The following is a 25,683-nucleotide window of genomic DNA, read 5'->3' as shown; positions in this document are numbered from 1 at the left end:
GGGGGACTATTTTACCTCCAGAATATTTTACCCAAGAGGACGCCATCATCATGTAATCATACAGTAAAGCTGCATGCCCTCGGGAAAAATTACGGCTGTAGTTTCCCCTTGCTTTCAGCCGTTCGCAGTACCAGCACAGCAAGGCCGTTTTGGTTATTGTTACAAGGCCAGATCAGTCAATCATCCAGACTGTTGCCCTTGCAACTACTGAAAAGGCTGCTGCCCCTCTTCAGGAACCACACGTTTGTCTGGCCTCTCAACAGATACCCCTCCGTTGTGGTTGCACCTACGGTACGGCTATCTGTATCGCTGAGGCACGCAAGCCTCCCCACCAACGGCAAGGTCCATGGTTCATGGGGGGGGGGGGGGGGTCAGGAACAATAGAGGTCCTATAACACTTCCTTGCGGAATGCCGGTTATTATTTCTGTTTTACTCGATGACTTTCGTCTATTACAAACTGTGAGCTTTCTGAGAGGAAATCACAAATCCAGTCGCACACCTGAGGCAATATTCCATAGGCACGCAGTTTGGTTAGAAGATGCTGGTAAAGAAAGGTGTCAAAAGCCTTCTGGAAACCTAAAAATATGGAATCAATTTGTCGATAGCACTCATAACTTCACGAGCATAATGAGCTAGTTGTGTTTCACAAGAATGATGTTTTCTGAATCCGTGCTAAAGGTGTGTCAATAAATCATTTTCTTCAAGGTGATTCATAATTTTGGAACACAGCATATGTTCCAAAACCCTACTGCAAATCGACATTAGTGATCTGGGCATGTAATTCAGCGGATTACTCCTATTTCCCTTTTTGGGTAATCGTGTGACTTGAGCAATTTTCCAGTCTTTCAGTACAGAACTTTCTGTGAGCGAGTGGTTGTATATTATTGGCTACATATGGAGCTATTGTATAAGCATACTCTGAAAGGAACCTAACTGGTATACAATCTGGACTGGAGGCCTTGCCTTTCTTACGTGATCCAAGCTGCTTTGCTACACCAAGGATATCTACTTCTATGTTTCTCATCTTGGCAGTTGTTCCTGATTGGAATTCTGGAATATTTTGAGAGGGACCACTTGTCACTGCAGATGCAACAACCACGGGTGGCTATGTTGCACGGAAGGGACTTCTTGGTATATATTGGGTGGTAGCTGTCGAAGTGGAGGTATTGCTGGTGGTTAGTAGGTTTGATATGAACGGAGGTACTGATGTAGCCATCTTTGAGATGGAGGCCAATATCTAGGAAGGTAGTTTGTCGGGATGAGTAGGACCAGGTGAAGCAAATGGGAGATAAGCTGTTGAAGTTCTGGAGGAATGTGCATAGAGAGACCTCACCTTCGATCCAGATCACAAAGGTGTCATCAATGAATCTGAACCTGGTGGGGGGTTTAGGATTCAGGGTTTTTAGGAAGGATTCCTCTAGATGGCCCATGAATAGGGCATTGGATGGTGCCATGCGGGTGCCCATAGCCGTACCCCAGATTTGTTTGTAGGTAATGGCTTCAAAGGAGAAGTAATTGTAGATGAGGACACAGTTAGTCATAGCAACTAGGAAGGAGGCTGTTGGTTTGGAATCCGTTGGGTATTGGGAAATGTAATGTTCAATAGTGGTAAGGCCATGGGCATTAGGAATGTTAGTGTAAAGGGAGGTGGTATCAATAATGATGAGCAGGGCGCCGTGTGGTAAAGGGACAGGAACTGCGGAGAGTTGGTGGAGGAAATGGTTGGTATCTTTGATATAGGAGAGTAGGTTCCAGGTAATAGATTGAAGGCGTTGGTCTATGAGAGCAGAGATTCTCTCAGTGGGGTCACAGTAACCGGCCACAATAGGGTATCCTGGGTGATTAGGTTTATGGACTTCGGAAGCATGTAGAAGGTACGAGTGTGGGAAGTGGTATGGGTGAGTAGAGAGATGGACTCCGGGAAGAGGCTCTGGGATGGGTCTAAGGATTTGAGTGGTGACTGGGGATCCTGCTGGATTTCTGGAATAGGGTCAATGTGGCAAGGTTTGTCGGTGGTAGTATCTGAAAGCTGGTGGAGTCCTTTTGCCAGGTGATCCTTGTGATTCAAAACAACAGTGGTGGAGCCTTTGTCTGCAGGTAGGATTATAAGGTTGGGATCAGTTTTTAGATGATGGACTTCAGTTCTTTCTGTGGATGTTAGGTTAGTTTGCATGTTGAGGGATTTGGGGAATGATGGTCAGGCAAGTTTCAGGGTTAAGAAATTCTTGAAAGTTAACAGGGGATGATTTGGAGGCAGTTGGATGGTGGATCACAGTTGGATGGAGGAGTGAACTGATGTAGGCATTTGTCTTTGGTTGAGTGTGATTGGTAATGTTGGTGGCGAAAAAGTGATTCCACTGTAGGGACCAGGAGAAGGAGAGAATGTCTTTAAGTCCTGCATGATTGAATTTGGGCATGGGGCAAAAGCTGAGGTCTTTGGAAAGGACTGATATTTTTGTTGGGCTGAGGTTTCTGGAGGAAAGATTCGTGATTGTGTTACTTGTCTGTTTAGGTTCTGGATTCTGTGTAGAGGTGTGAGTGAGTTTAGGAGGGTGGGGTAAGTGTAGTATGCCTGCGAGACATGGTTTGTCAGGGCAGGAATAGGAAGTGAGCAGGATGAAGAGCTTTTTGGGGTGGCGTTGTGCATGTTGCTCTAATTCCTGTAGGGCAAGAGTTGCAGTGTGGGTTATGTGTGCCAGGAATTTGGGATTGCATAATAAGAGAATTTTGTGGGTGGAGAGAAGGTATTGTAAGTGTTTTCTGGCGGACTCTGTAGAAAATCCCTTCTGAAAAGTGAGTAGCAGTGTATTTTTAATCAACAAAATGTCCCACACAGCTGACATAGATAACCTATTAAAGGTGTATTCTGGACTAATTCATTCACATTTCTTGTACTGTGTAGCAATATAGGGTAGGCCACAAATGTGCATATAAAAAGGCTGCTCAAATTAAATTGTTCATTGATGCTAAACAGAGAGCTACACAATTATTACAGTGCAAGATTTACAAATGATTATTACTTCAACAGTAACTGACAACAACTATCTGATAAACAACCTTCTAAAGCTGGGTGCTTATTATACAACAGATTACCAAAAGTTTATAAAACACTAAAGTACTACCAATCCTCAAAACAGGACCAAGACAATACTTGAAAACAGTATCAAGTATGTGTGTACAGTACTAAGGAATATTTTGGGACTCCTCCAAAAGAACTAGAAAGAAAATGCAGTATTAAGGCAATCTCCAGAGAAATGTGTTACATAAAATGTGTCAACAAAAAGTAACCATGAAATTTTCAATGTTTCATCAACATCCAAGCACTGTAACAGATAAAGAAACTGAGTACCTATATTTAGTGAAGTAAATTAGTAATAAAGCTTCCGTTTTGTCTATTTTTTCATTAATTGGTTAGTTGGTTGATCTGGGGGAGGGGACCAAACAGCAAGATTATCGGTTCCAACAGATTAGGGAAGGGTGGGGAAGGAAGTCAGCCATACCCTTACAGAGGTACCATCCCGGCATTTGCCTGAAGCAATTTAGGGAAATCAGGGAAAATCTAAATCAGGATGCCTGGATGCAAGTTTTAACTGTCGTCATCCTGAATGTGAGCCCAGTGTGTTAACCAATGTGCCACCTTGCTCGGTTTCGTTAATTGTTATACAGAAATATGTAAGTAAGTCTATCGTAAAATAATATAATATACTAACATTGTAATTTACACTGTAACTGCAATTGTAAAAGTATACTGATATATCCAATATTCCTCTAAACAGAGATCAAAGGATGAATAAAAAAAAAAATAAATGACACCTTCTGAAACCCGGACAATACGCAACGCAGTTACTTATGCGGTGAGGACATGGCTGTATAAACACTACTGGTGAGACAATATCCCTTGTAATTATGGCAGAATCTCTTTTGGCACAACAGATATGTAAGTACTCACATTTTGGGAAACACAAAAGGATTTGATGTTTATATGAAGCCAACAAGTCAATCATAGCAGAAAAAGTTTTCAATCAGGTCTGGACAAAATGTTTCCTGAAGACTATGAATTTAGCTACAAGAAGCAACTAACATCTTTGCCTAAGCTGGAAAGCCAAGGAGAGTCTTGAATCATTATGTCAAATCTGAAAAAAGCAGAGGAGAAACTGCACAAAGATGCCACATCACACTGCAAATTCACAGTGACTCACAAGATGGAATTACTACAGCCCCAGATAATTATCACAGATCCCTTGGTGTATCTGCAGAGACAAAGTTTGGAGGCTTCCATATACTTGATTATGCTAACTGCAGCTGGATTCAAAGCATATGAAGTAATGTAGCGCACAGTTTGAGGCAACAAGGCATAGATAAGATAGTCAAGCAAATTTGACATATAGCATGTTGCAGTGTGTTGGCACACAAAGACCCAAGGTGGTAGCATATGAGATCTGTTAGATCTTAACAGGCCACTGCCATTGGTGGAACATAGAAGTCATGAAATAACTATGGCATTAACAAAGGACACTAGGTAGTGTGAAGGCTTACTGCATGTTGTTTTCCCAGTTGGGTGATGGGGTAAGGCTTCAGGGGCTGGAAAGGTAAAATCCAGTGTGAGCCACAACCCATGTAACAGCTACCGCAATGATAAAAACAGAAAAAATTAAGCAACAACTTTGGGAGTAATTTCATGTGTAAGAGCAAAATGAGGGCAAGTATCCACTCATTAAGACCCACTCTTCAGGGGGCAATGTTTAATTAGCAGCAATTATGCTGTTTTCTGGGTGTACATGTGCTCAACGGCAAGGTTATCGATGCCTGTACAAATATTAAAAGAAACTGATATGGTTAAATAGGCTAAACACATTGGCTCACTCACTCACTCACTCACTCACTCACTCACTCACTCACTCTCACCTCACTTGCACTGATTCACACAAGCGCTCCATACCACATGCTGTAAAACAAATGAGGCGCATTGAAAAGTACTACACATGGGAAGAAAACAGAAGGAAAATGACAGAGGAGATAAAATAATGGCATAGGGTTTACTACATGCAGCTTATTATTTGTCACTTCCAGCCACTCATCTTCCCATCGACGCATGACTCTGTACGTCAACAGCAAGGCGACAGCTTGCAAGGGATGGCACACTGAAATAACTGAGGATCATGACATGCCTCCTTGACTGCTACATCTTCCTTTTCATTCCCAGCAATACCCATGGGCCCTGGTACCCAGCAGAAGGACACCTCTCCACCAGCCACTGTAGTTAAAAGGAGGGTGTCCTGGACATTATGGACTACTTTAACTGTCAGGTACAAACATTGTAGAGAGTGAAAGGCACTCAGATAATCAGAACATACAAGGTATTTAGCATTTGAAGCACATCTCATCTGCTCCAGTGCCTGCAAGATTGCATATAATTCTGTGTTGAAGAAGTAAATTCTTGAGGCACTTGGATCTTGAGGACATGATCAAGCAAAAGCAAGAGCAACCAACAGAGTCCCACTGTTTTGATCCAGCCATAAAGGCAGCTGTAGAGATGTGGTCCTCAGCTAAAGTGTTATAAAATAATATATTAAAAACATACACAGGAGTGCAATCTCTCCTGTACTGTACCAAATCTAAAATTATTCTGGACCACAGTAACCATGGTGGCAGGTCGTTAAAACCCTGGATTTGGAATTGTATGTGCTCCACACCTAGTGACTCTAGCACACACTGCACAGGATCCCAAAAGGCATTGTTGCTCATGGACAATTGGAGAAAAGGGTTCCAGTGGTGGATGAGCAACAATGTGGTATGTAGATGAAGTCAGAACAGTGAGGAACTTTCATGCCTGACACACCATGAGAAGCTGCCACCAGATGGTGAGTAGTGTTTCCCCATCCTCAACACAGAAACTGGGGAATGGAGCTGATCCTGTGGGCACCCTAATCACCTCATTGTGCACATCATCAATAATCTTCAGGTAAGATAGCACCACTCATCCATACACCGTGCATCCGTAGTCTAGCTGTTAACACACACAACCTCTATAAAACTGGAGCAGACACACCCTCTCTACTGCCCAGGACCTGTAGCTAAGACACTTTATGATATTCAGTGCCTTCTGGGTTCTGGCTTTCAGGTCTCTCAGGTGTGCTAACCATAACAGTTTGGAGTCTAAAATGAGGACCAGAAACATGAATGAATTTTTAAAATGTAAAATTGGTCCCTCATATGCGAGTCAGTTAAATCAAAAATAGATGAGAAGGATTAAAATGAACACCCCCCCCCACACACACACACACATTTATCTGCAGGAAACTGAAAACCTGTCTTTGCAGCCCAGTCCTCTCATCTCTGCACTGTAAGTTACAACTGACGGGTCACTGTTGCAGCATTGTAGGAGGAACAGAATACAGCAAAATTGCCCACCAGTAAGGAGCACTGTAATGCTTACTGTATACATTATGCTGTTTATGGCTGTGGCAAAGAGGGTAACACTTGAAACAATGCCCTGACAAACACCGTTCTCCTGTTCAAAACTATCTGACAGCATGTCACCAATTCAGGACCTAAAAAAGCATTTAGACAAGAAGGACAGTATGACAAAGGGGAGGTGGCCATGAAAGCCCCACTGATGGAGTTGCACATGAATACTATGTCTTCAAGTCATGTCATTCACCTTACCGATATCAAAGAACTTACCAACAAAATGATGTTTACATAGGAAAGCCTGCTGAATAGCCACCTCTATTAGGGTCAGGTTGTCGACAGTGGACTGAAATCTCCAGAATCCACACTGAGAGTGGCTAAGGAGTTGCCTGGTCTCTAACCAGACAAGATGACAGTTGACCATTTGCTCCAGAGTCTTTCCTACACAGCTCATTAAGGTGACACTCCAGTAACTACTGGGACATGTGCAGCTCTTTCCTGATTTGAGGAGAGTGATCAAAATTGCCTCTCTCCATGAGTTAGGGAAGTGACCTGTCCGTCAAACCAAATTAAAAAATCAAGGAAGAACTGCTTTAGTGCTGTTGGCAAATGTCAAAGATTGGGTTGTGACTACGTGCAGTATCACTAGTCTTAGACAGTGTCGATTCCAGCTCCCACATGGAGAAAGGGCAGTTGTAAAACTCAGAATTGTGGGATCTGAAGTCCAACTTGCCCCTCTCTGCAGTCACACAGTAGAGGTAAAATGCCAGACCTTGGCTGGCACTGGCAGCAAGCACTGCAAAATCCTCTCCCATCGTCTGAGCAATGTCTACAGGCACTGTTTGGAGACACTGCTGTTTCAGTACTGCTGCTATTGTTAAATGACTGTGTTTACTGGTACCTTCCCATACTTTTGTGGAAGAAGTTGAACAGTTGATAGAGACCAGGAATGCTTACCACGACCTTATCTTGCTATCCTCCATTACATGTTGGATGTTGGCTCTTGCGACTCAAAAGGCTGTGAGGTTGTCTGCTGTTAGGCAGCATTTAAACTGCCAAAGAGCTGCATGTCTGTCCCAGATTGTTGAACGGCACTTATCACATATTGTGCATAAGGACCGCAAAGGTAAGGTATGAGAAACTGGGCTCATACAGAGGCATACACACAGTCATTTTTCCCTAAATCTATTTGCGAGTGGAACAGGGGATGGAGTGAGTAGCAGTGGTACATGGTACCCTTCACCATGCACCGTACAGTGGCTTGCAGAGTACTAATGTAGATGTAGATCAGTCTACCAAGGTACAGGTTGCCTCCTAAGATGACCTAAAGACATTGGGATGGATAAGTCAGCAGCATTATGGATCACTCACATGATGTGGTCCATCCTTTCCTGGATGCTCTTTCAGTGTTCAAACACAGCCATATAGCTGAACAGCGTCCAGTTAGCCCTGCTGACCATCCATTTCAGGGGCTTCTACCCAAGCAACCCTACAGCCAGTACATGGATCTGCAGTGGGAAGTGGTCACTGAAATGGAGGTCATCAGTTGCTTCCCACTGTGCTGAGTCTACAAGGGCTGGAGAGCAGAAAAAAAGACTTCAATGGATAAGGGTGACCAAGTAGCACTCAAGAAATGAGTGGGACTGCCCGTTTGAGGATGCACAGCTCCTGAGACATCATGAGGTACTCTAAGACTTGACCTTTGAGGCACGTATAGTTCGAGACCCATAATACATTATGGGCACTGAAATCACCTAGTATGAGAAATGTGTGGGGGAGTTGTAAAAAAAGGCCTGTGAGAGCCTCAGAGTCTATTGCTCCCTGCAGAGGTAAATACAGGGGGCAGGAAGTGATCTGAGCCAAATGATCAGTAACAGCCACTGCTTGTAGGTCAGTAACAAGGAGAGAGCAGATGAATGGTGTGTGTTACTGACAAACATAGTAACACCTACCTTGGCTCTGTCCCAGTCAGGTCATCCTTTCAGTAGAGGGTATAGCCCCATAGTGGAGGGGCATTAGTACCTTTAAAATGTGTTTCTTGTAAACACAGGCACAAGGGGTGTGCCTGTGCGAAGGGTTTCAGTTCCTGCAGCACTTTCATCCTTTCCTCCTGCCAGAAGGGGGGCCCATACTGGATGGAGGCTCAGTCTTGGGGTGAGATTAGTGCCCTAGGCCAACATAAAGCTCCATCCACTCCAAAGACAAATCATGAGAAATGTCAGAGAGAGCAACATCAAAATCATCACACTGCTTACCTCCACTATCCATCAGCAGCTGTGTCTTTGTCTTTGCCTTTCATTTTTTGCCCCAGCTAGGCTTCGGAGACACAATCATGGCAGGGTTAGGTGCAGTGCTGGACAGCAAACCAGACTTGAGCCTTCAGAGGTGTATGGAGCTCTGCAAGAATGACAATCACAGTCGTGTCTGATGTTGTGGAAAGAAGCATAGGCTTTGAAGTAACTGCAGCAGCACGAAGTGCATTGACAAACGCAGGTACTAGTGCTGACCCTAGGAACCTCAGCTTGTGTAGCAGCATCTGTTTTCTGAACCATCTGTTTAATAACCAAAGCAAAGGAGGTAGTGAATATGGGGGGCTGTATGGCCTTGTAAATCTTTTTGGCCTCACCATAGGGGACCAATTTGGTCATTTTGAGCTCCTGTATCTTCTATCCTTCAAGGAAGCAATCACAACTCCAGACAGCGTGAGCCACTGAGCAAATCACACACTATGGAGGGGATGAACATCTGACTCCTTCGTGGGCAGCCTTATGACATTTGCCACAAGTGGCTTCTCCCTTACATACAAGAGTGTTGTGCCCAAAGCACTGGCATTTAAAACAATGCATTGGTTTGGGGACAAAGGGTCGCATGGTTAAGCAAACCCACTTTAATATTCTCTGGGAGTTTGGTGCTATTAAAAATGAGGATGAAAAAGTTGGATGTGATCAGACTGGCTTCCACCATTTTCACAATATTCTGCATGTCTAGAATGCCTTCTTGGGCCCACTCAACTTTTGGGTCTTCTTTGGGGATATCCACCAGATCCCTGCATGTCACAACAGATTTACTGTAGTTTAAGATGGTATGGAGGTCAATCTCAATGGTGTATTCCCCAAGGCTTTTGGCGTCCTACAGGTTTATCATTTGTTGGGAACCTGAGGTTTTGACCAACAGCATCCCACTCTGCAACTGCTTAACAGGTTTTAATGTAACTGCAGTCCTTGCTAAAACCTTCTAAATGTAAAAAGGTGAGACCTTTTCCAAGCTTGGCTCTTTGCTTTTAACTAATAAAAACTAATTAGCAGCATGCATTCCATTGCTATAGACATTAGAATTCTAAAACATACCTGAGTCTGGAGGACTGGCTACACAAGCCCTCTTATTGGACTGGGAGCTGGTACCTACCAGCACCCCACCAGTTTTGTTGGGAGGCGGAGAGAAAATTTTGAAGGGAAAGTAAAGTCCACTGAGGCAGAGCCCAGTGTGTCTAGATAAGCCTTATACAACTGAGGTGCGGCAGGTTCCCCAGAGGTTGCCTGCTAATGACTGTTCCACATGAACAGTTATGCATATCATCAGTATGCAGCACTCCTTGAGATAGAGAGTTCTTTTATAGAGATATTTATCATCCTCATGATCTGGGCGGTCACCTTGAATGCAGTGACAGAGGACTGGCAGCACATACCAATCTCCAGCTCAGGAATCCCAGGGTTATCAAGTCCATACCCAGCAAACGAATGCTGAGCCCCTGAGGGCTAGCAGCAATTAAAGATATAATCATATCACTTTACTTGCAAAATTAACAACTTCCAAAAGACTCCTGCAATTGAAACAAAATTTTCTCTAAGAGTGACTGAACAGCACTATCAAAATAAAGTACCAAAATTTTTACAAAATGAATATTCGGAGTGAATCAGAAAGCTGTTTCCAATAACCAGTTGCTAACTTTCTAACTTAAGGCAACATAAATTGAAAAAACAATAGTTAACATGGCTGCATGGAATATGTTATCAAAACAGCAATTTGTCAGTTTACAATTTGCCTTACATTTAAGTAGTTAATTAAGAATAACCCTAAATTTTCTTCGGAGTCACAATAATATACTACATATCACAAAGCAAAATACACCGCATGAAAGCTTGTGAAATTCTCATTAAGTAACATATATAATTCATGTGGTGGTAAAAATTTTTGGCATGGTTTTTACTAGTTACAAAGTATGTACATGATGGGTGATGACTTATAACCAATTATTCACTAACTATCTCAATAAAAACAGTATATTTTAACATGACAGATGAACCAGTGCATAAGCAAAACTTGTCTGGTGTATTTATTATTTACATATTTTGAGTAGTGAAAATGATATATACAGAGACATAATTTTACTTATGACAGACTGAATGTTGTGTAAGGTATGTGGCCTTATTAGTTAGAGCAGTCAAGTGTGCATGCTTTCTAAAAGTTTCTTAAAAGAAAGAAGTTAATCTTTCTAAAAGTGTTTGATATTTTTTAAGTTTTATTTACAGTACACAAAAGATTTTGTTGACTGTAATTAATAAATGAAAACCAGTATATTGTGTATATTCTACAGGATTAATTTATTCAGGTTAAATAGTTTTCAGCTTACAAGGCCATCATCAGACTTGAACTGACTGTCACCACCAAAGAAGTTACAAAGCTTGTAAACAACACTATAAAAGATGTTATTCATCTAAACTGAGTCACAAAAACATACTAAATGACATCTCTAACACTTTGATGGTAATACAACTTAAAAAGGTAAAAAGTTGACCAATAAATATGTATAAAGGGAGAAAAATGGGAAAAACATTAATGCAACACTGGAAAACTTTGCCTGTATAATAGTTTACATTAAATAAACAAACACAATAAAATAAAATTAGTACTTCAAGCAGTACTGCAATGGAAAGTGATACAGAAACTGATTAAAAGAAAGAATTAACAATTGTAACAACAGAATCTATGGAGTACACAGAAAATTACAATAAAATAAAAAGAAATTAATAAAGGCAGGAAAATGGAAGAATATGAAGGAAAAAATAGTGTGGGGACTAATGGAAAACTGAAATGATTACACAAAGTCCGGAAGAGAGGTAGTATTAAGCTGTGTTTGGTCATTTAGTATTAAGTTATAACTGTGGGCTGGATGTATGTTGATCTCCAGAGCTCACAACAGGTTGAATGTTTGGTTCATCTTATATCCTCCTTTCAAGACACTGTTCATTCTGTTCAACTTCTCTTCCAAGTCTTCTGCTGTCTCTGACAGAATTAAAATGTCATCGCCAAACCTCCAAGCTTTTATTTCTTCTTCCTTAACTTTAATTTCTATTACAAATTTTTCTTTGGTTTCCTTTACTGCTTGTTCAATGTACAGACTGAATAACATCAAGCACAGGGTACAACCATGACTCAGTCCCTTCTCAACCACTGCTTCCGTTTCATGCCCCTTGACACTTATAACTGCCATTTGGTTCCTGTACAAGTTGTAAATAGCCCTTCGCTTCCTATATTTTACATCTGCTACCTTCAAAATTTCAGAGAGAGTACTCCACTCAACATTGTCAAAAGATTTCTCTAAGTCTACAAATGGTATAAACACAGGTTTACCTTAAGTTAACCTTCCTTCTAAGATAAGCTGTAGGGTCAGTACTGGCTAGCATGTTTCTACATTTCTCCAGAATCCAAATTGATCTTCCCCAAGGTCTGCTTCTACCAGTGTTTCCATTCTTCTGTAAAGAATTCATCTTACTATTTTACAACCATTGCTTATTAAACAGATAGTTTGGTAATTTTCACATCTGTCAGCAACTGCTTCCTTTGAAAATGGAATTACTATATTCTCCTTGATGTCTGAAGGAATTTCGCCTGTCTCATACAACTTGCACACTAGATGGAAGTGTTTTTTCATGGTTGGCTCTTCCAAGGCTATCAGTAATTGTGACGGAATTCACCTACCCCTGGGTCCTTGTTTCCACTTACATCTTTCAGAGCTCTAGCAAATTCTTCTCACAGTATCATATCTCCCTTCTCATATTCATTTATGTCCACTTCCATTTATATAATGTCTTGAAGTTCATCTCCCATATATAGACCCTCTACATACTCCTTCCATCTTTCAGCTATTCCTTCTTTGCTTAAGACTGGTTTTCCATCTGAGCTCTTGGTACAGCTGCTTCTCTTTTTCCCCAAAGGCCTCTTTAATTTTTTTAAGGCAGTATCTATCTTTCCCCTAATAAAATATGCTTCTAAATCCTTACATTTGTCTTCTAGCCATTCCTGTCAATCTCATTTTTTTTAATGTTAGTATTGCTTTTCAGCTGCTTCATTTGCTGCATTTTTAAATTTTTTCCTTTCATCAATTAAACTCGGTATCCCTTGCATTATACAAGGATTTCTACTAGGCCTTGTCTTTTTACCTTCCTCTGCTGCCTTTAAGCTACCCGTTCGTCTCCTACTGTATTCCTTTCCCCTGTGTGAGTCACCTCTTGCCTAATGCTCCCTCTGAAACTCTCAACAACCTCTGGTTTTTTCAACTTATCCAGGCTCCATATTCTCAATTTCCTACCTTTTTGCAATTTCTTCAGTTTTAATCTACAGTTTATAACCAACAAATTGTGGTCAGAGTCCACATCTGCTCCTTGAAATGTTTTACAATTTAATCTGGTTCCTAAATGTCTGCATTAAAAATTACATAACGAATCTGAAACCTTCCAGTGTCTCCAGGTCCCTTCCATATATACAACCTCCTTTATGATTCTTAAACCAAGGGTTAGTGATGATTAAATTATGTTCTACCACGTGGCTTCCTCTTTCATTTCTATCTTCCATTCCATATTCACCTACTATTTTTTTCTTCTCTACCTTTTCCTCCTATCAAATTTCAGTCACACATAACAATTACATTTTTGACTTCTTTAACTATCTGAATAATTTCTTTTATCTCACCATACATTTCTTCAATCTCTTCATCATCTGTGGAGTTAGTTGGCATACAAACTTTTACTACTGTGGCAGGCTTAGGCTTCATGTCTATCTAGGAAAACAATAATGCATTCATTATTTTGGTCACAGTAGCTTACCTGTATTCCTATTTTCTTATTAATTATTAAACCCACTCTTGCATTAACCCTATTTGTCTTTGTATTTATAATCCTATATTCTCCTGACCAGAAGTCCTGGTCCTCCTACCACTGAACTTCATTAATTCCCACTATCTACCTTCAACCTATCCATTTACTTTTCTAAATTTTTAACCTACCTGCCTGATTAAGGGATCTAGCATTCCATGCTCTGGTCCACAGAATGCCAGTTTGGTTTTTCCTAATGACAACATCCTCCTGAGTAGTCCCCACACAGAGATCTGAATGGGGGATTATTTCACCTCTGGAATATTTTACCCAAGAGGACACCATCATCATTTAACCATAAAGTAGAGCTGCATGCCCTCAGAAGAAATCATGGCTGTAGTTTCCCCTTGTTTTCATCCATTTGCAGTACCAGCACAGTAGGGCCATTTTGCTTGATGTCACAAGGTCAGATCAGTCAGCATCTAGACTGCTGCCTCTGCAACTACTGAAAAGGCTGCTGCCCTTCTTCAGAAAGCACACATTTGTCTGGTCTCTCAACAGAAACCCCTCCATTGTGGATGCTCCTATGGTATGGCTATCTGTATCGCTGAAGCACGCAAACCACCCCACCCACGGCAAGGTCCATTGTTCATGGCAGGGTCGTTTTTCAACAAATTTTGAAACAATGTGTCTGTGTACTGATGTCAACTGTTATATCTAGGAAGTTTATGGATTTGGTGCCAATCTCCATTGTGAATGGAATATTTTTATGTTGATTGTTTAAGTTATGTGAAAATGTACTGAGTGTCTTGTACTGCCAGTCCACATAGACAGCACATCATCCTCATATCTAAATCAATAATTAATATTTGCACTCAAAAGGTTCTTTATTCAAAAAAATGTTGTTCAAAATGGTCCATGAATATTTTGGTCAAAAGTGGACAAAGTGGGACCCGACAGCTAAGCCATCTAACTGTTTATACAGAGTCCCTTGGAACTGGAAATAGCTTTGTACTAAGCATGTCTGAGTGGCTAATCTCAAGTCATTTAGTTCCACAGAGTTGACAATAGACCTGCACATTAATGCTGTTAGAAAATCAATACATTCCCCTGCTGGTATGTTAGAAAACAAACTGCAGACATTAAAGGATACTAATTTATCACTGTGTGACATAGATATATCTTTTATCTTATTTGCAAGCCCCACTGAGTTCACTACCTCAAGACCTTTAAAAAGAAATTAGTATACCTTTATACGATTTTAATGTTCTATATTAATTTTAGCAGTTGGTGAGATGGAGAAGTGGTTAACAGTTTAAGTTCATATTTAATGAAAATAATCAGTTATTGATAATATAATAGTAACATATATCTAAAAACAAAGATGATGTGACTTACCAAATGAAAGTGCTGGCAGGTCGACAGACACACAAACAAACACAAACATACACACAAAAAATTCAAGCTTTCGCAACAAACTGTTGCCTCATCAGGAAAGAGGGAAGGAGAGGGGAAGACGAAAGGAAGTGGGTTTTAGAGGAGAGGGTAAGGAGTCATTCCAATCCCGGGAGCGGAAAGACTTACCTTAGGGGGAAAAAAGGACAGGTATACACTCGCACACACGCACATATCCATCCACACATACAGACACAAGCAAAATATGTCTGCTTGTGTCTGTATGTGTGGATGGATATGTGCGTGTGTGCGAGTGTATACCTGTCCTTTTTTCCCCCTAAGGTAAGTCTTTCCGCTCCCGGGATTGGAATGACTCCTTACCCTCTCCTCTAAAACCCACTTCCTTTCGTCTTCCCCTCTCCTTCCCTCTTTCCTGATGAGGCAACAGTTTGTTGCGAAAGCTTGAATTTTTTGTGTGTATGTTTGTGTTTGTTTGTGTGTCTGTCGACCTGCCAGCACTTTCATTTGGTAAGTCACATCATCTTTGTTTTTAGATATATATTTCCTACGTGGAATGTTTCCCTCTATTATAACCATATAATAGTAACAGATAGATAAATAAGACTTGAAATGAGTCTTTCCTTCTCATCCCGTCCGGTAAGTCTCCCCTGACCAGGGGCTCAGGGTGAATTTTCTCTTAACTGTACCCCTTTCCCTAAGCCTCTCCAGTCCTTTACCTCCACCGTTCTTCCTTTCCCTCCAACTCTTCTGTCAAAAGAACAAGGCACTGGCTCTGAAAGCCTGTAAAAGTTAAATTCTTTTGTGTTTGTGTGTGTTCCCCTGATGCTGCTGGGTGAGTAGATCTTTTATCTATCCATTTATATTATAAGCTCATATTCAGGAGGACGTCAGTTCAAATCCACATCCAGCCATCACGATTTAGTTTTTGTGACGTATTACTAAATTATACAAGATAAATGCTCAGATAGTTCCTTTCAAATGGTTACAGCAAATTTCCTTCTCCTATCTTAGTTATGCTGCATCTCTGATTGCCTCACTGTCCACAATACATTAAATCCTACTCTTCCTTCTACAATCTCTGGAAAGTGAGTTGTGGGCAGGCAACACATTATTATTTAAGTTCCATTTATTTATTTTTTTATCTCCTTAACTTTAATTTAGATGTGCTGTGAAACATCAAATCAATCTGAGACCTTCTTGACAGTTGCTTGTTTGTTGAGGCCACACTTATTTTGCATTTTGTTAAGGCCACACATTGTAACAATTCTGTGGTACACACAGATAAAAAAAGAAAATCATAAATACATAAATACAATAGTTATATTTTTACCAGCAATAATACAACATGAGGTACTTATAAGCTAAAGCACTTAAAACAACATTTAGAATTTAGTATCTCTTCCCGAATTAAGTCTTGATAGGTGCAGCAAGTAATATTCCTCATCAATCAAATATTTCTATTTCAGTGGTAAATTTATTGATTACAGCACATTATAAAACAGTAGATCTGTTGCTGTTATTAGTGCTATAACTTACTGACACATTTCAGGTGCTGAGAATAAAATACTCACCAAAAAACTGGTGTGACTTACCCTTTGTGTCAAACACCCCTTCACCATTCTCAGAACTTTCATGGTCTGGAATAACACTACGTGGCGGAGTCATGTTGCTTTGCAGTGTGTGTGTTATGTCATAACTATAGCTGTAAAATGGATTTTACAGTTCCGTTATAGATTAGTACATTGTAACTTTCTTTATTCTATTAAATTCAGAGCACTAGTTGAAATTATAAACTGAAAACATATTTCAAATAAAACTGTAAAAGTCTGCACTCTATTACCAGAAAATGAAAAGATATGAACTATAAATACAGTATTGGTGTGACAGATTGAGAGATATAAATTGATTCAATGGCACTCATGAAGCCCGTGGTGCACAGAAACTTTAATTATGAGCATATTAGTTACAATGGAGCTCAGTTCCTTTTTCATTCATGGATTCAGTAAAACCAAATTGGCAACCATGGAGTAGCATGACTTCTATCCACATTTCAACATTCCACTGGCAACAAGAGCATTTATGACTGGAATGAAACTTGTATGTAAACTTGGGTATCAGAAGAGAACATCACATGAATTATGAAATGTTTTGAGTATAGACCTCAGAAAGGACTCTGAAGAGCAAGTAGAAATCTTGCCCTACTGTAAACATTTGCCTCAGAATATAATGAGAAGGTGTTCAAATCATACTCCATACAAATTGTCAAGTGAACAAGGAAATGTTTGTGGAATTTTGTGAATACAGGCTTCAAAATATGGAACAAGATGATAATGGTCTGCAACATTTAAATTTTCACATCAAAATAACTGTCACCTAAGTCGGAATGTCAATGGATACAATATCCCCTTTTGAAACCTGCAAAATCCCCATTCAGTACTTTGATTATGGAAGGGACTAGATGAATGTGAATGTGTTTTGCATCATACTGCTAACAACAGGTTATGAACTTTTCTTTTTTTATGAAGACATGACTACTGATAGCAAGGAAACAGAGTAAGGTTTTATGTCTAGCTCATGTCTTGCCATTATTGGGCAAGGAAAATAAGTTCCAATAGTACAAACATAGGGAAGGAAACCAGCTATGTCCTTTTAAAAGGAACCATCCTTACATTCACGATAAATGATTTATGGAAACTATAGAATAAAGCTAATATGGATGACCAGTCAAGGATTTGAATATCCTATCTTTCAAATGCTATTCCAGTGCCTTAACCACTTTGCACCTTTCACAGTCACTCTGCTGCAAAACAGATTTATTCCTAAAAGCAAGAGTGATGGATTTGTTACTGGTAGGTCTGAACAAAACTTCAGTGATACAGAGATTCTTCAGAAACTCAAATGGGAATCCCTGGAGGGAAGGCAGTGCTCTTTTCAGGAAATGCTATTGAGAAAATTTAGAGAATCAGCATTAGAAGCTGACTGTCGAACGATTCTGCTCCTGCCAACATACGTCACACGTAAGAACCATGAAGATAAGATTTGAGAAATTTGGGCTCATACGGAGCAATACAAGCAATCATTTTTACCTCGATCTATATGTCAATGGAACAGAAGAGGAAATGACAAGTAGTAGTACAGGGCACCTTCCTCCATGCATCTTATGCTGACTTCCAGACTATCTATGTAGATGTAGATTTAGAAGTAGATGTAGACAGTATTTCATTTTTAAGTTTAGACAGATCTTAATACCATTGGCACAGAGATATTCAGAATTTGTCAATGATATACGGGGGATCATTAATAAAAACCAACAAGCAGCAACGATGGATTCCTGATTGGAAATGGAGGAAAAAAGGAAAAAAAGGTCCTATGAACATGTGTCTGGAAATGCATCATTGCCACGTTAGATGACACTGATGAATGGCAGTCCCTATGAACATTTATCATGTGTTCCTCATATGTTGCAGGTAGTGTGATTGACATAGCAAACTGTAAGCAGCAGAATGGCCCGTTATTCAAGCCAGTGTGCGCACTTGTGTGTGTGGGAGTGTGTGTTTTATCTATTTTTGACAAAGGCCATACTGGCGGAAAGCTTTATTTGTGACAATCTTTTTGTTGTGCCTATCTGCAACTCAGCATCTCAGCTATATGGTGAGTAGTTCATTTTTGATCTTCTCACCATCTTTGGAAACAGAAATGTCTATATCAATGTGGATTTCTTCCAAGGAAGACAGCAACTGATGAGATCTCTACCTAGAGAGAAATACTAGAAAATAATTGAGTGTGGAATTTGGACACACCATTTCATCAGTTTTAAAGCTGCATATGACTGTGTGCATAGGAGGAGATTATATTCTACCAAAAGAAAAATGAATTTCCTGAGAATCTGGCACAATTGGTGAGAATGGCAATGAACAATGTGAGGAGCAGAGCAAAGCATTGAGGAATACTGTAAGAGCCACTGGGTTTTCACAATGGTGTATGCAAATTTTTTGTAACACTGGTATGTGATAATAAAAGCTAACCCGATGAGCAGGGGGATGAATGTCCACAAGTCAATAGAAATATTAGTCTATCCCATTGATAAAGCCTCCAGATTTTCAAGGAAAATGGAGGACTCATCAGATTAAAATAAACTGGTAGGAATATGGGAAAGACTACCAAGAGGTCTATGAGGAAATACATGGCTTAAGGAAGAGCAAACACAAAAAACATGCAACTGTAAGTAATTAGCCTATATCTGGTTATGAATTTCAGAGGGTTGCAAAGTTTAAATTACTTAAGGATGAGCCAGACCAAGGATATTTCTTAATGAATTAAACAATGACTAGTACCAGTGAATACAGCTTTCTTCTTCAAGGCTCCTGTCTCCCATTGCTAAATTAGTTATCCATATAAGGCTTTAAGACAATAGCCCACATATACTTCATAAGGGCTGTAGAGCCACAGAAGATATTGCAGTTTTCACATATGATGTATACTTCATTAAGTATCAAAGTATGAGACTGAGTTCACCATTTTTAATTGCCCCGTATTAACCACTGACTAAATATTTTCCTCCAAGCATTTGCAGAAAGTGCATGGATTAAATTGTACAATCAAATACAGATTCTATTGACTTCTTGTGGCCATGGGTTATTAATATTTGAAATATTGCTACATAGGTGGTGATCTCAATTTTTTTCCCAGTTTAAACACCTGAAATATAGTTGAAACAGTAACTCTCTCTCTCTCTCTCTCTCTCTCTCTCTCTCTCTCTCTCTCTCTCTCTCTCTCTCTGTGTGTGTGTGTGTGTGTGTGTGTGTGTGTGTGTGTGTGTGTGTGTGTTTGTTTGTTTGTTTGTTTTGACTTATAGCTATGAATTATGCCTACAATGTTTAACACTCAGGTAGTCATGTGTTGTCTTTCACAATAAAGCCAATGTCAAGATTTTTCCGCACATCTGGAAAAAAGTTAAGGAATTACCTGAAGTAGAAGTTGCTGGACAAATCAATATTTTGAAACATCTTAACATATCTTGGTTCATCGGGATGAGAGATTCTTACACCATCATTTGGAATGTATATCATGCTAGTGTCTTCTATTTTGTAAATTGTGTGATGTCCTATAACTGCTACAAGTCGTCTTTTTGTTATTAAAATTATGTAATAGCCTTCCAGAAATCTTATGAAACCTGCAGAGCAAGGGAAAAAAAACAAAAACATAGAATGGAATACATACAATCACGTATCTTAGCATAACAACTCATTTGTTTTACAAAGAAAATCTTTCAATGTTTATGTAAATTTCTATGACCAGTATATCACATATAATATGTACATGAACCAAGCACATATAGTATATTATCATGATTCCCCTATGCTCAGCCACAAAAAGTACAAAGAGGAAGGCGCAGTAATGTGACAGCAGTATTCAATGACATGGTGTCCCCCTTAGAAACCTCCATCAAAATACATGGAAAACACAGAGAAGAAACAAAATTGAAGGAATTTAAGATATGAGACACACATAGCGCTGGCAGGTCGAACACAAACATACACACAAAATTCATTAGATATATTTTTCCCACGTGGAATGTTTCCCTCTCTCTATATATATATATATCTTTCAATGTAGATCTCCACAGTCACAAAGCTTGAAGCTCACAAATGTCTTTACACACTCAGCTGCAGACAGGTGTTGTTGACATACCTTGATGGGGACAGCTGAAAATGTGTGCCCCGACCGGGACTCAAACCTGGGATCTCCTGCTTACATGGCAGACACTCTATCCATCTGAGCCACCGCAGTCGTGCTATTCATCTGTGCCCTCGGTGGTTCAGATGGATAGAGCGTCTGCCATGTAAGCAGGAGATCCCGGGTTTGAGTCCCGGTCGGGGCACACATTTTCAGCTGTCCCCATCTAGGTATGTCAACAACACCTGTAAGCAGCTGAGGGTTTCAATTAATTATCATTTATTCTAGAGAAGCTGCACAATCAACAGTATCTGTTCTTTCGAGAACAGTTACTATCTTCATACACGTCTTTACACACCATAAAATTTGTTTATGAACTGGTTTCTTGAGCCACAATGACAATGGCCAAGTAATCCTTACTCAGCTTTCATTCATTCATTCAACTCTTCAGCTTATCATGACATAATTAATGACAATATAATTAATGTATGTACAGAAGGATCTTGGGGCCCAATGGGCAGTCTCATTGAACACCGATATCTGGCTGTACACCCATGAATTATTTTTCCAGTTATATATAATACACACAAATTATTTCCTGTAGACTTCTTAACTAAGAAGGAAACTTCAAACATGTGGGGAAAGAGACATAGTAATAAATCTGTGGTGGATGACACTGAATCAATGTGACATTTCTGTTGTTTTACTTGAATGTCATTTCTTTTATTGATTATTCTTGTTTATCCTAGTGAAGCTGATGCACATGAAACCTTAATAAAGCAAATAAACATCTTACAGATAAATGATAGCTTCAAATTAATGGATTTAACAGCAGCTATTTCTGTAGACTGTACATATAATTAATTATCATTAAAGACCATACGTCCTATTCTTTTGTGCTTATAAGGGCTGTAAAATGAATATAATACAATTAGCTGAAAGACTGTTAATTTGAAAGTTACAATACTCAAACAATGGAAACTCCAGGTACAAATATCAACAATGTAGGAAAAAACAGACTACTACTAATTGTAAAGAAGAAATCACTTGATTTCAATGTCTGCTTCACTACCCGAGTCGTCTCAATCCTCCCCTCATCCACCAGCTTTTCTGAACAGCACAGATGGTAGTTATCCTTACAACATATTCTCTGTTCCCATAATTATCCCGGCTCAACCTACGGCAATCTGTCCCCACACCCTCCACCCAACAATTTTCACCCCTCAGTCCTATCATCTCCTCCCCATTCTCTCTCTCCCACCCTGTTTATTTGCAGCATATCTGCCCATCTTTCCCCCACTCCTCTCTTTTTTTTTGCTCATGTTTTCCACACCTTGGTGCCCCGCCACCTCCTGACACTGTGGCTTTACGCAGTCTAGCCCCTCCACAATCCACAAGACAGCACTCATCTCTCTCCCCACCCATATACTACTAACCCTTCCCCTTCCCCACTCCTCCAGATTGCTGCCTGCATCCCACCTGATAGTTGCATTCTGGCCTGAGACGCTGGAGTTGGCAGTCATGTGTGCATGAGATACACTTGCTTGTGTGTGTGAGTGGTGTGTCTCTCTTTTATTAATGAATTTATGAGGGTGCATCAAATGAAAACCTTAAATATTTTTTTAAAATATTGTTTATTATGCAGAAGTGGTACAAAGCTGAATCACTTTTCAACATAATCTCCCCCACGTTCAATGCAAGTCCTCCAGCGCCTACAAAGTGCATAAATTCCTTTAGAAAAAAATTCTTTTGGTAGTCCGCGCAACCACTCATGCACCACGTGGTGTACCTCTTCATCAGAAAATAACTTCTTTCCTCCCATTGCGTCTTTGAGTGGTCCAGACATATGATATGGAAATCACTTGGGGCAAGGTCTGGTGAGTATGGTGGATGACGAGGACACTCAAAATGCAGGTCTGTGATTGTTGCAACTGTTGTATGGGCAGTGTGGGGCCTTGCATTGTCATGTTGCAATTGTCATGTTGCAAAAGGATACCTGCCGACAGCAATCCACATCGCTCTGATTTTATTACAGGCTGCAGATGATTTTTTTGGAGATCTGCGTATGATGCACTGGTGACAGTGGTCCTTCTAGGCATGTAATGCTCCAAATGACGCCTTTTTCATCCCAAAGAGACTCAGCATAACCTTCCCTGCTGATGGTTCTGTTCGAAACTTCTTTTGTTTTGGTGAGAGGATGGCGCCATTCCTTGCTCACTCTCTGTTTCCGGTTGGTGGAAGTGAACCCAGGTTTCATCCCCAGTAACGATTCGTGTCAGGAAGCAATCACCTTCTCGTTCAAAGCGCCGAAGAAGTTCTTCACAAGCATCAACACTTCGTTCTCTCATTTCAGGAGTAAGCTGCCGTGGCACCCATCTTGCAGACACTTTGTGAAACTGGAGCACACCATGCACAATGTGGTGTGCTGACACATGATTAATCTGCAAATATGCTGCAATGTCATTCAGTGTCACTCGGCGGTTTTCCTCCACTATGGCTTCATCTGCTGCAGTGTTCTGTGGAGTCACAACTCGTTGTGCCTGAACTGGACAAGGAGCATCTTCCACTGAAGTCACACCATTTGCGAACTTCCTACTCCATTTGTAGACTTGCTGCTGCGACAAACATGCATCACTGTACTGAACCTCCATTCGTCGATGAATTTCAATAGGTTTCACACCTCCACTACGCAAAAACCGAATAACAGAAAGCAGTTCTTCCCTGGTGCAAGTCGCAAGGGGGGCAGCCATCTTTATACTGATACTGCGACAGTATGTGTGCATCTGCACTATGCTGCCACCTACAGGCCATTCTGCATGCTGTTTGTAGCACGCTTACCAACTTACAGGATAACGGCACAAAATTTCTATTTGTTATTACAAATTTAACGTTTTCATTTGACTCACCCTTGTATAATTAGTAATAATTGTCTGTTGACTTTTCTTGTATGCAATGATACTAATATTCTTTAACGGAAATTCATTTTCTTTAGGCTGAATTCTAGATGTACATCTCATATCAGATGTGCTGCAGCTCAAAAAATTGTCTTGAAGAGATTGCAAGGGTATCAACAACACATAGTATATAGGCCTGGTGATGACTTTGTAAGTTTACACAGATATTTTTTTACTTGTTTTTATTTTATTTATTTACTTACCCATCCACAGACAACAAATATTGTATGAGTACTGTCCAGATGTACACACAAATTTTACGTGAAATCATTATAAGGAAATGGGTCAAACAGATACATATACAAAGTAACACACACAAAATAATATGAAGTCTTACAATACATATTAATGCAAATTTATAACATATAAGTTTCAGTTGTTATGAATTGCTAGCCTGTTTTTCATAGGCCTTAACTTTTGTTCTCTCTAACCAGCAAATTCTTTTATACACAACATCAACTCAGTAAATATGTTGCATTAAACAATGGCTGTTCATTAAATCTGTAAATCTTACAAAAAAAAGTTAAGGACTGAAAGACAGTATTATCAGTTTTGTGTTATATAAATGAGGTCAGAAAAATGTTATTGGCCAACATAGTCAATTACTGAGTGAAAATTTTGTTGGAGTAGAAATTTTTTAAATTCTGTTTGAAATTTATTCTTTTCTCCTAACTTTTTGCTGTAGACTGGAAGTCTATTGTAAACTTTAATACCAGCATGTGACAAGTACCTTTGTGTGTTCTCTTTTTTTGTTTGTCGAGTATGGTATATTGTGGTATTTTGGGTATTATAGTTATGAATATCAGCATTTGTCTGAAAATCTGCAATGTGGGCCATGATATATAAAATACATTTGTTTGTGTGTGTGTGTGTGTGTGTGTGTGTGTGTGTGTGTGTGTGTGTGTGTGTGTGTGTGTGTGTGGTGAAGATATTATTAGTATTTTAAGCAATCTGAATATGGGATTGCAGGAGCCTGCAGAGGACTGACTGACCCACTGACTGTTATTATTTCGATAGCACTCTTCTGTAATGAAACAAATTGTTCTAGGTAGCAATTGGTGGAATTTCAAAATTGTATTCCACATGTTGCAAGAGATTGACAATAGCTGAAAAATGTCATCCTGGCAACTTCCGAGATGCAAATGTTTGTGATAATTGTAAGACTAAACTAGGCTGAATTGAGCATCTGTGCAAATTTCATTGCTTACTTATAATAATTTAAGTTTTCATCAACATGAATCTCCAGCAATTTTGTAATAGTTACTCTGTCAATGACTTCGTCACCTAACACTAGATCTAGAGTTAGCTACAGTAATGTTTGTTCATATCCAACAAAAGTTATAGTTTATCTAAAAACAAAGATGATGTAACTTACCAAATGAAAGCGTTGGTATGTTGATAGACATACAAACAAACACAAACACACACACAAAATTCAAGCTTTCGCAACCCACGGTTGCTTCATCAGGAAAGAGAGAAGGAGAGGGGAAAGACAAAAGGATGTGGGTTATAGTTTTTGTTATTGCTTTATGCTTGACACAACCAAGAAGAATTTCTGTTGTTATTTTTCTTTTTCTTTTCTTTTTTATCTTAGCTATGAACTGAATTCTGGCATGGACATTGTTCAAGTGGTTTTGGAAACCAGATAACCATTTCTCACCATGACTTTATATACCATTAGATGTTGCAGGCAAAGTCTGCTTTCCTGACTCCTCCATAAAGAGATTTGGCAACCACATAACTCAGTGGAATTCTTTCTGTTCATAGAAATCTCTTAACACCCAGAAAAGTGGGTTTTTCAGATAAGCTTATTTGCAGTACAGCTCAAGGCTTACACACTGAACAAACTGAATATTATGAAAGCAGCATAAAGACAATACAAGTATATAAATCGTCAAGTGGTTCCAAGGATGCCTCAAAATGACAGAGAATAAACCAGAGCCAATCAATGCTTCAGAATGGAAAAGAATAAACCAAAGCCACTAAAAGGTTCCAATGATGCCTCAGAGTGGAAAAGAATAAACCAGAGCCAACCATACTGACAAAGTATAAAGGTGATATGGAGCTACATAAAAGATAATACTGAGATGACTGGAAAGACCCATCAGCATCGTGATCAGTAAACATAAAAGTC

The 25,683-nt window shown here is 39.7% G+C and overlaps 1 protein-coding gene across 3 annotated transcripts in view; it reads right to left on the bottom strand.

Moving 5' to 3' along the window:
• Positions 1-25,683, bottom strand: part of LOC126416306 (polyphosphoinositide phosphatase) — a 181,799-nt gene that overhangs the window by 135,031 nt on the left and 21,085 nt on the right. For 2 of the 3 annotated variants that reach the window (XM_050083966.1, XM_050083968.1), the window contains 2 exons: positions 19,885-20,092; positions 16,491-16,621 (listed from right to left, as the gene is read on the bottom strand). In XM_050083966.1, coding sequence (XP_049939923.1) covers positions 16,491-16,621; positions 19,885-20,092 — 339 coding nt within the window. The remainder of the gene's footprint in view (positions 1-16,490; positions 16,622-19,884; positions 20,093-25,683) is intronic. The other variant, XM_050083967.1, reaches the window with a different exon arrangement.

Source organism: Schistocerca serialis, chromosome 8 (genome assembly GCF_023864345.2).
Source record: "Schistocerca serialis cubense isolate TAMUIC-IGC-003099 chromosome 8, iqSchSeri2.2, whole genome shotgun sequence".
In the NCBI taxonomy this organism is placed as follows: Eukaryota; Metazoa; Arthropoda; class Insecta; order Orthoptera; family Acrididae; genus Schistocerca; species Schistocerca serialis.
The sequence above is the reverse complement of the archived record's forward strand: the minus strand, read 5'-3'. Positions and strand labels throughout refer to the sequence as shown.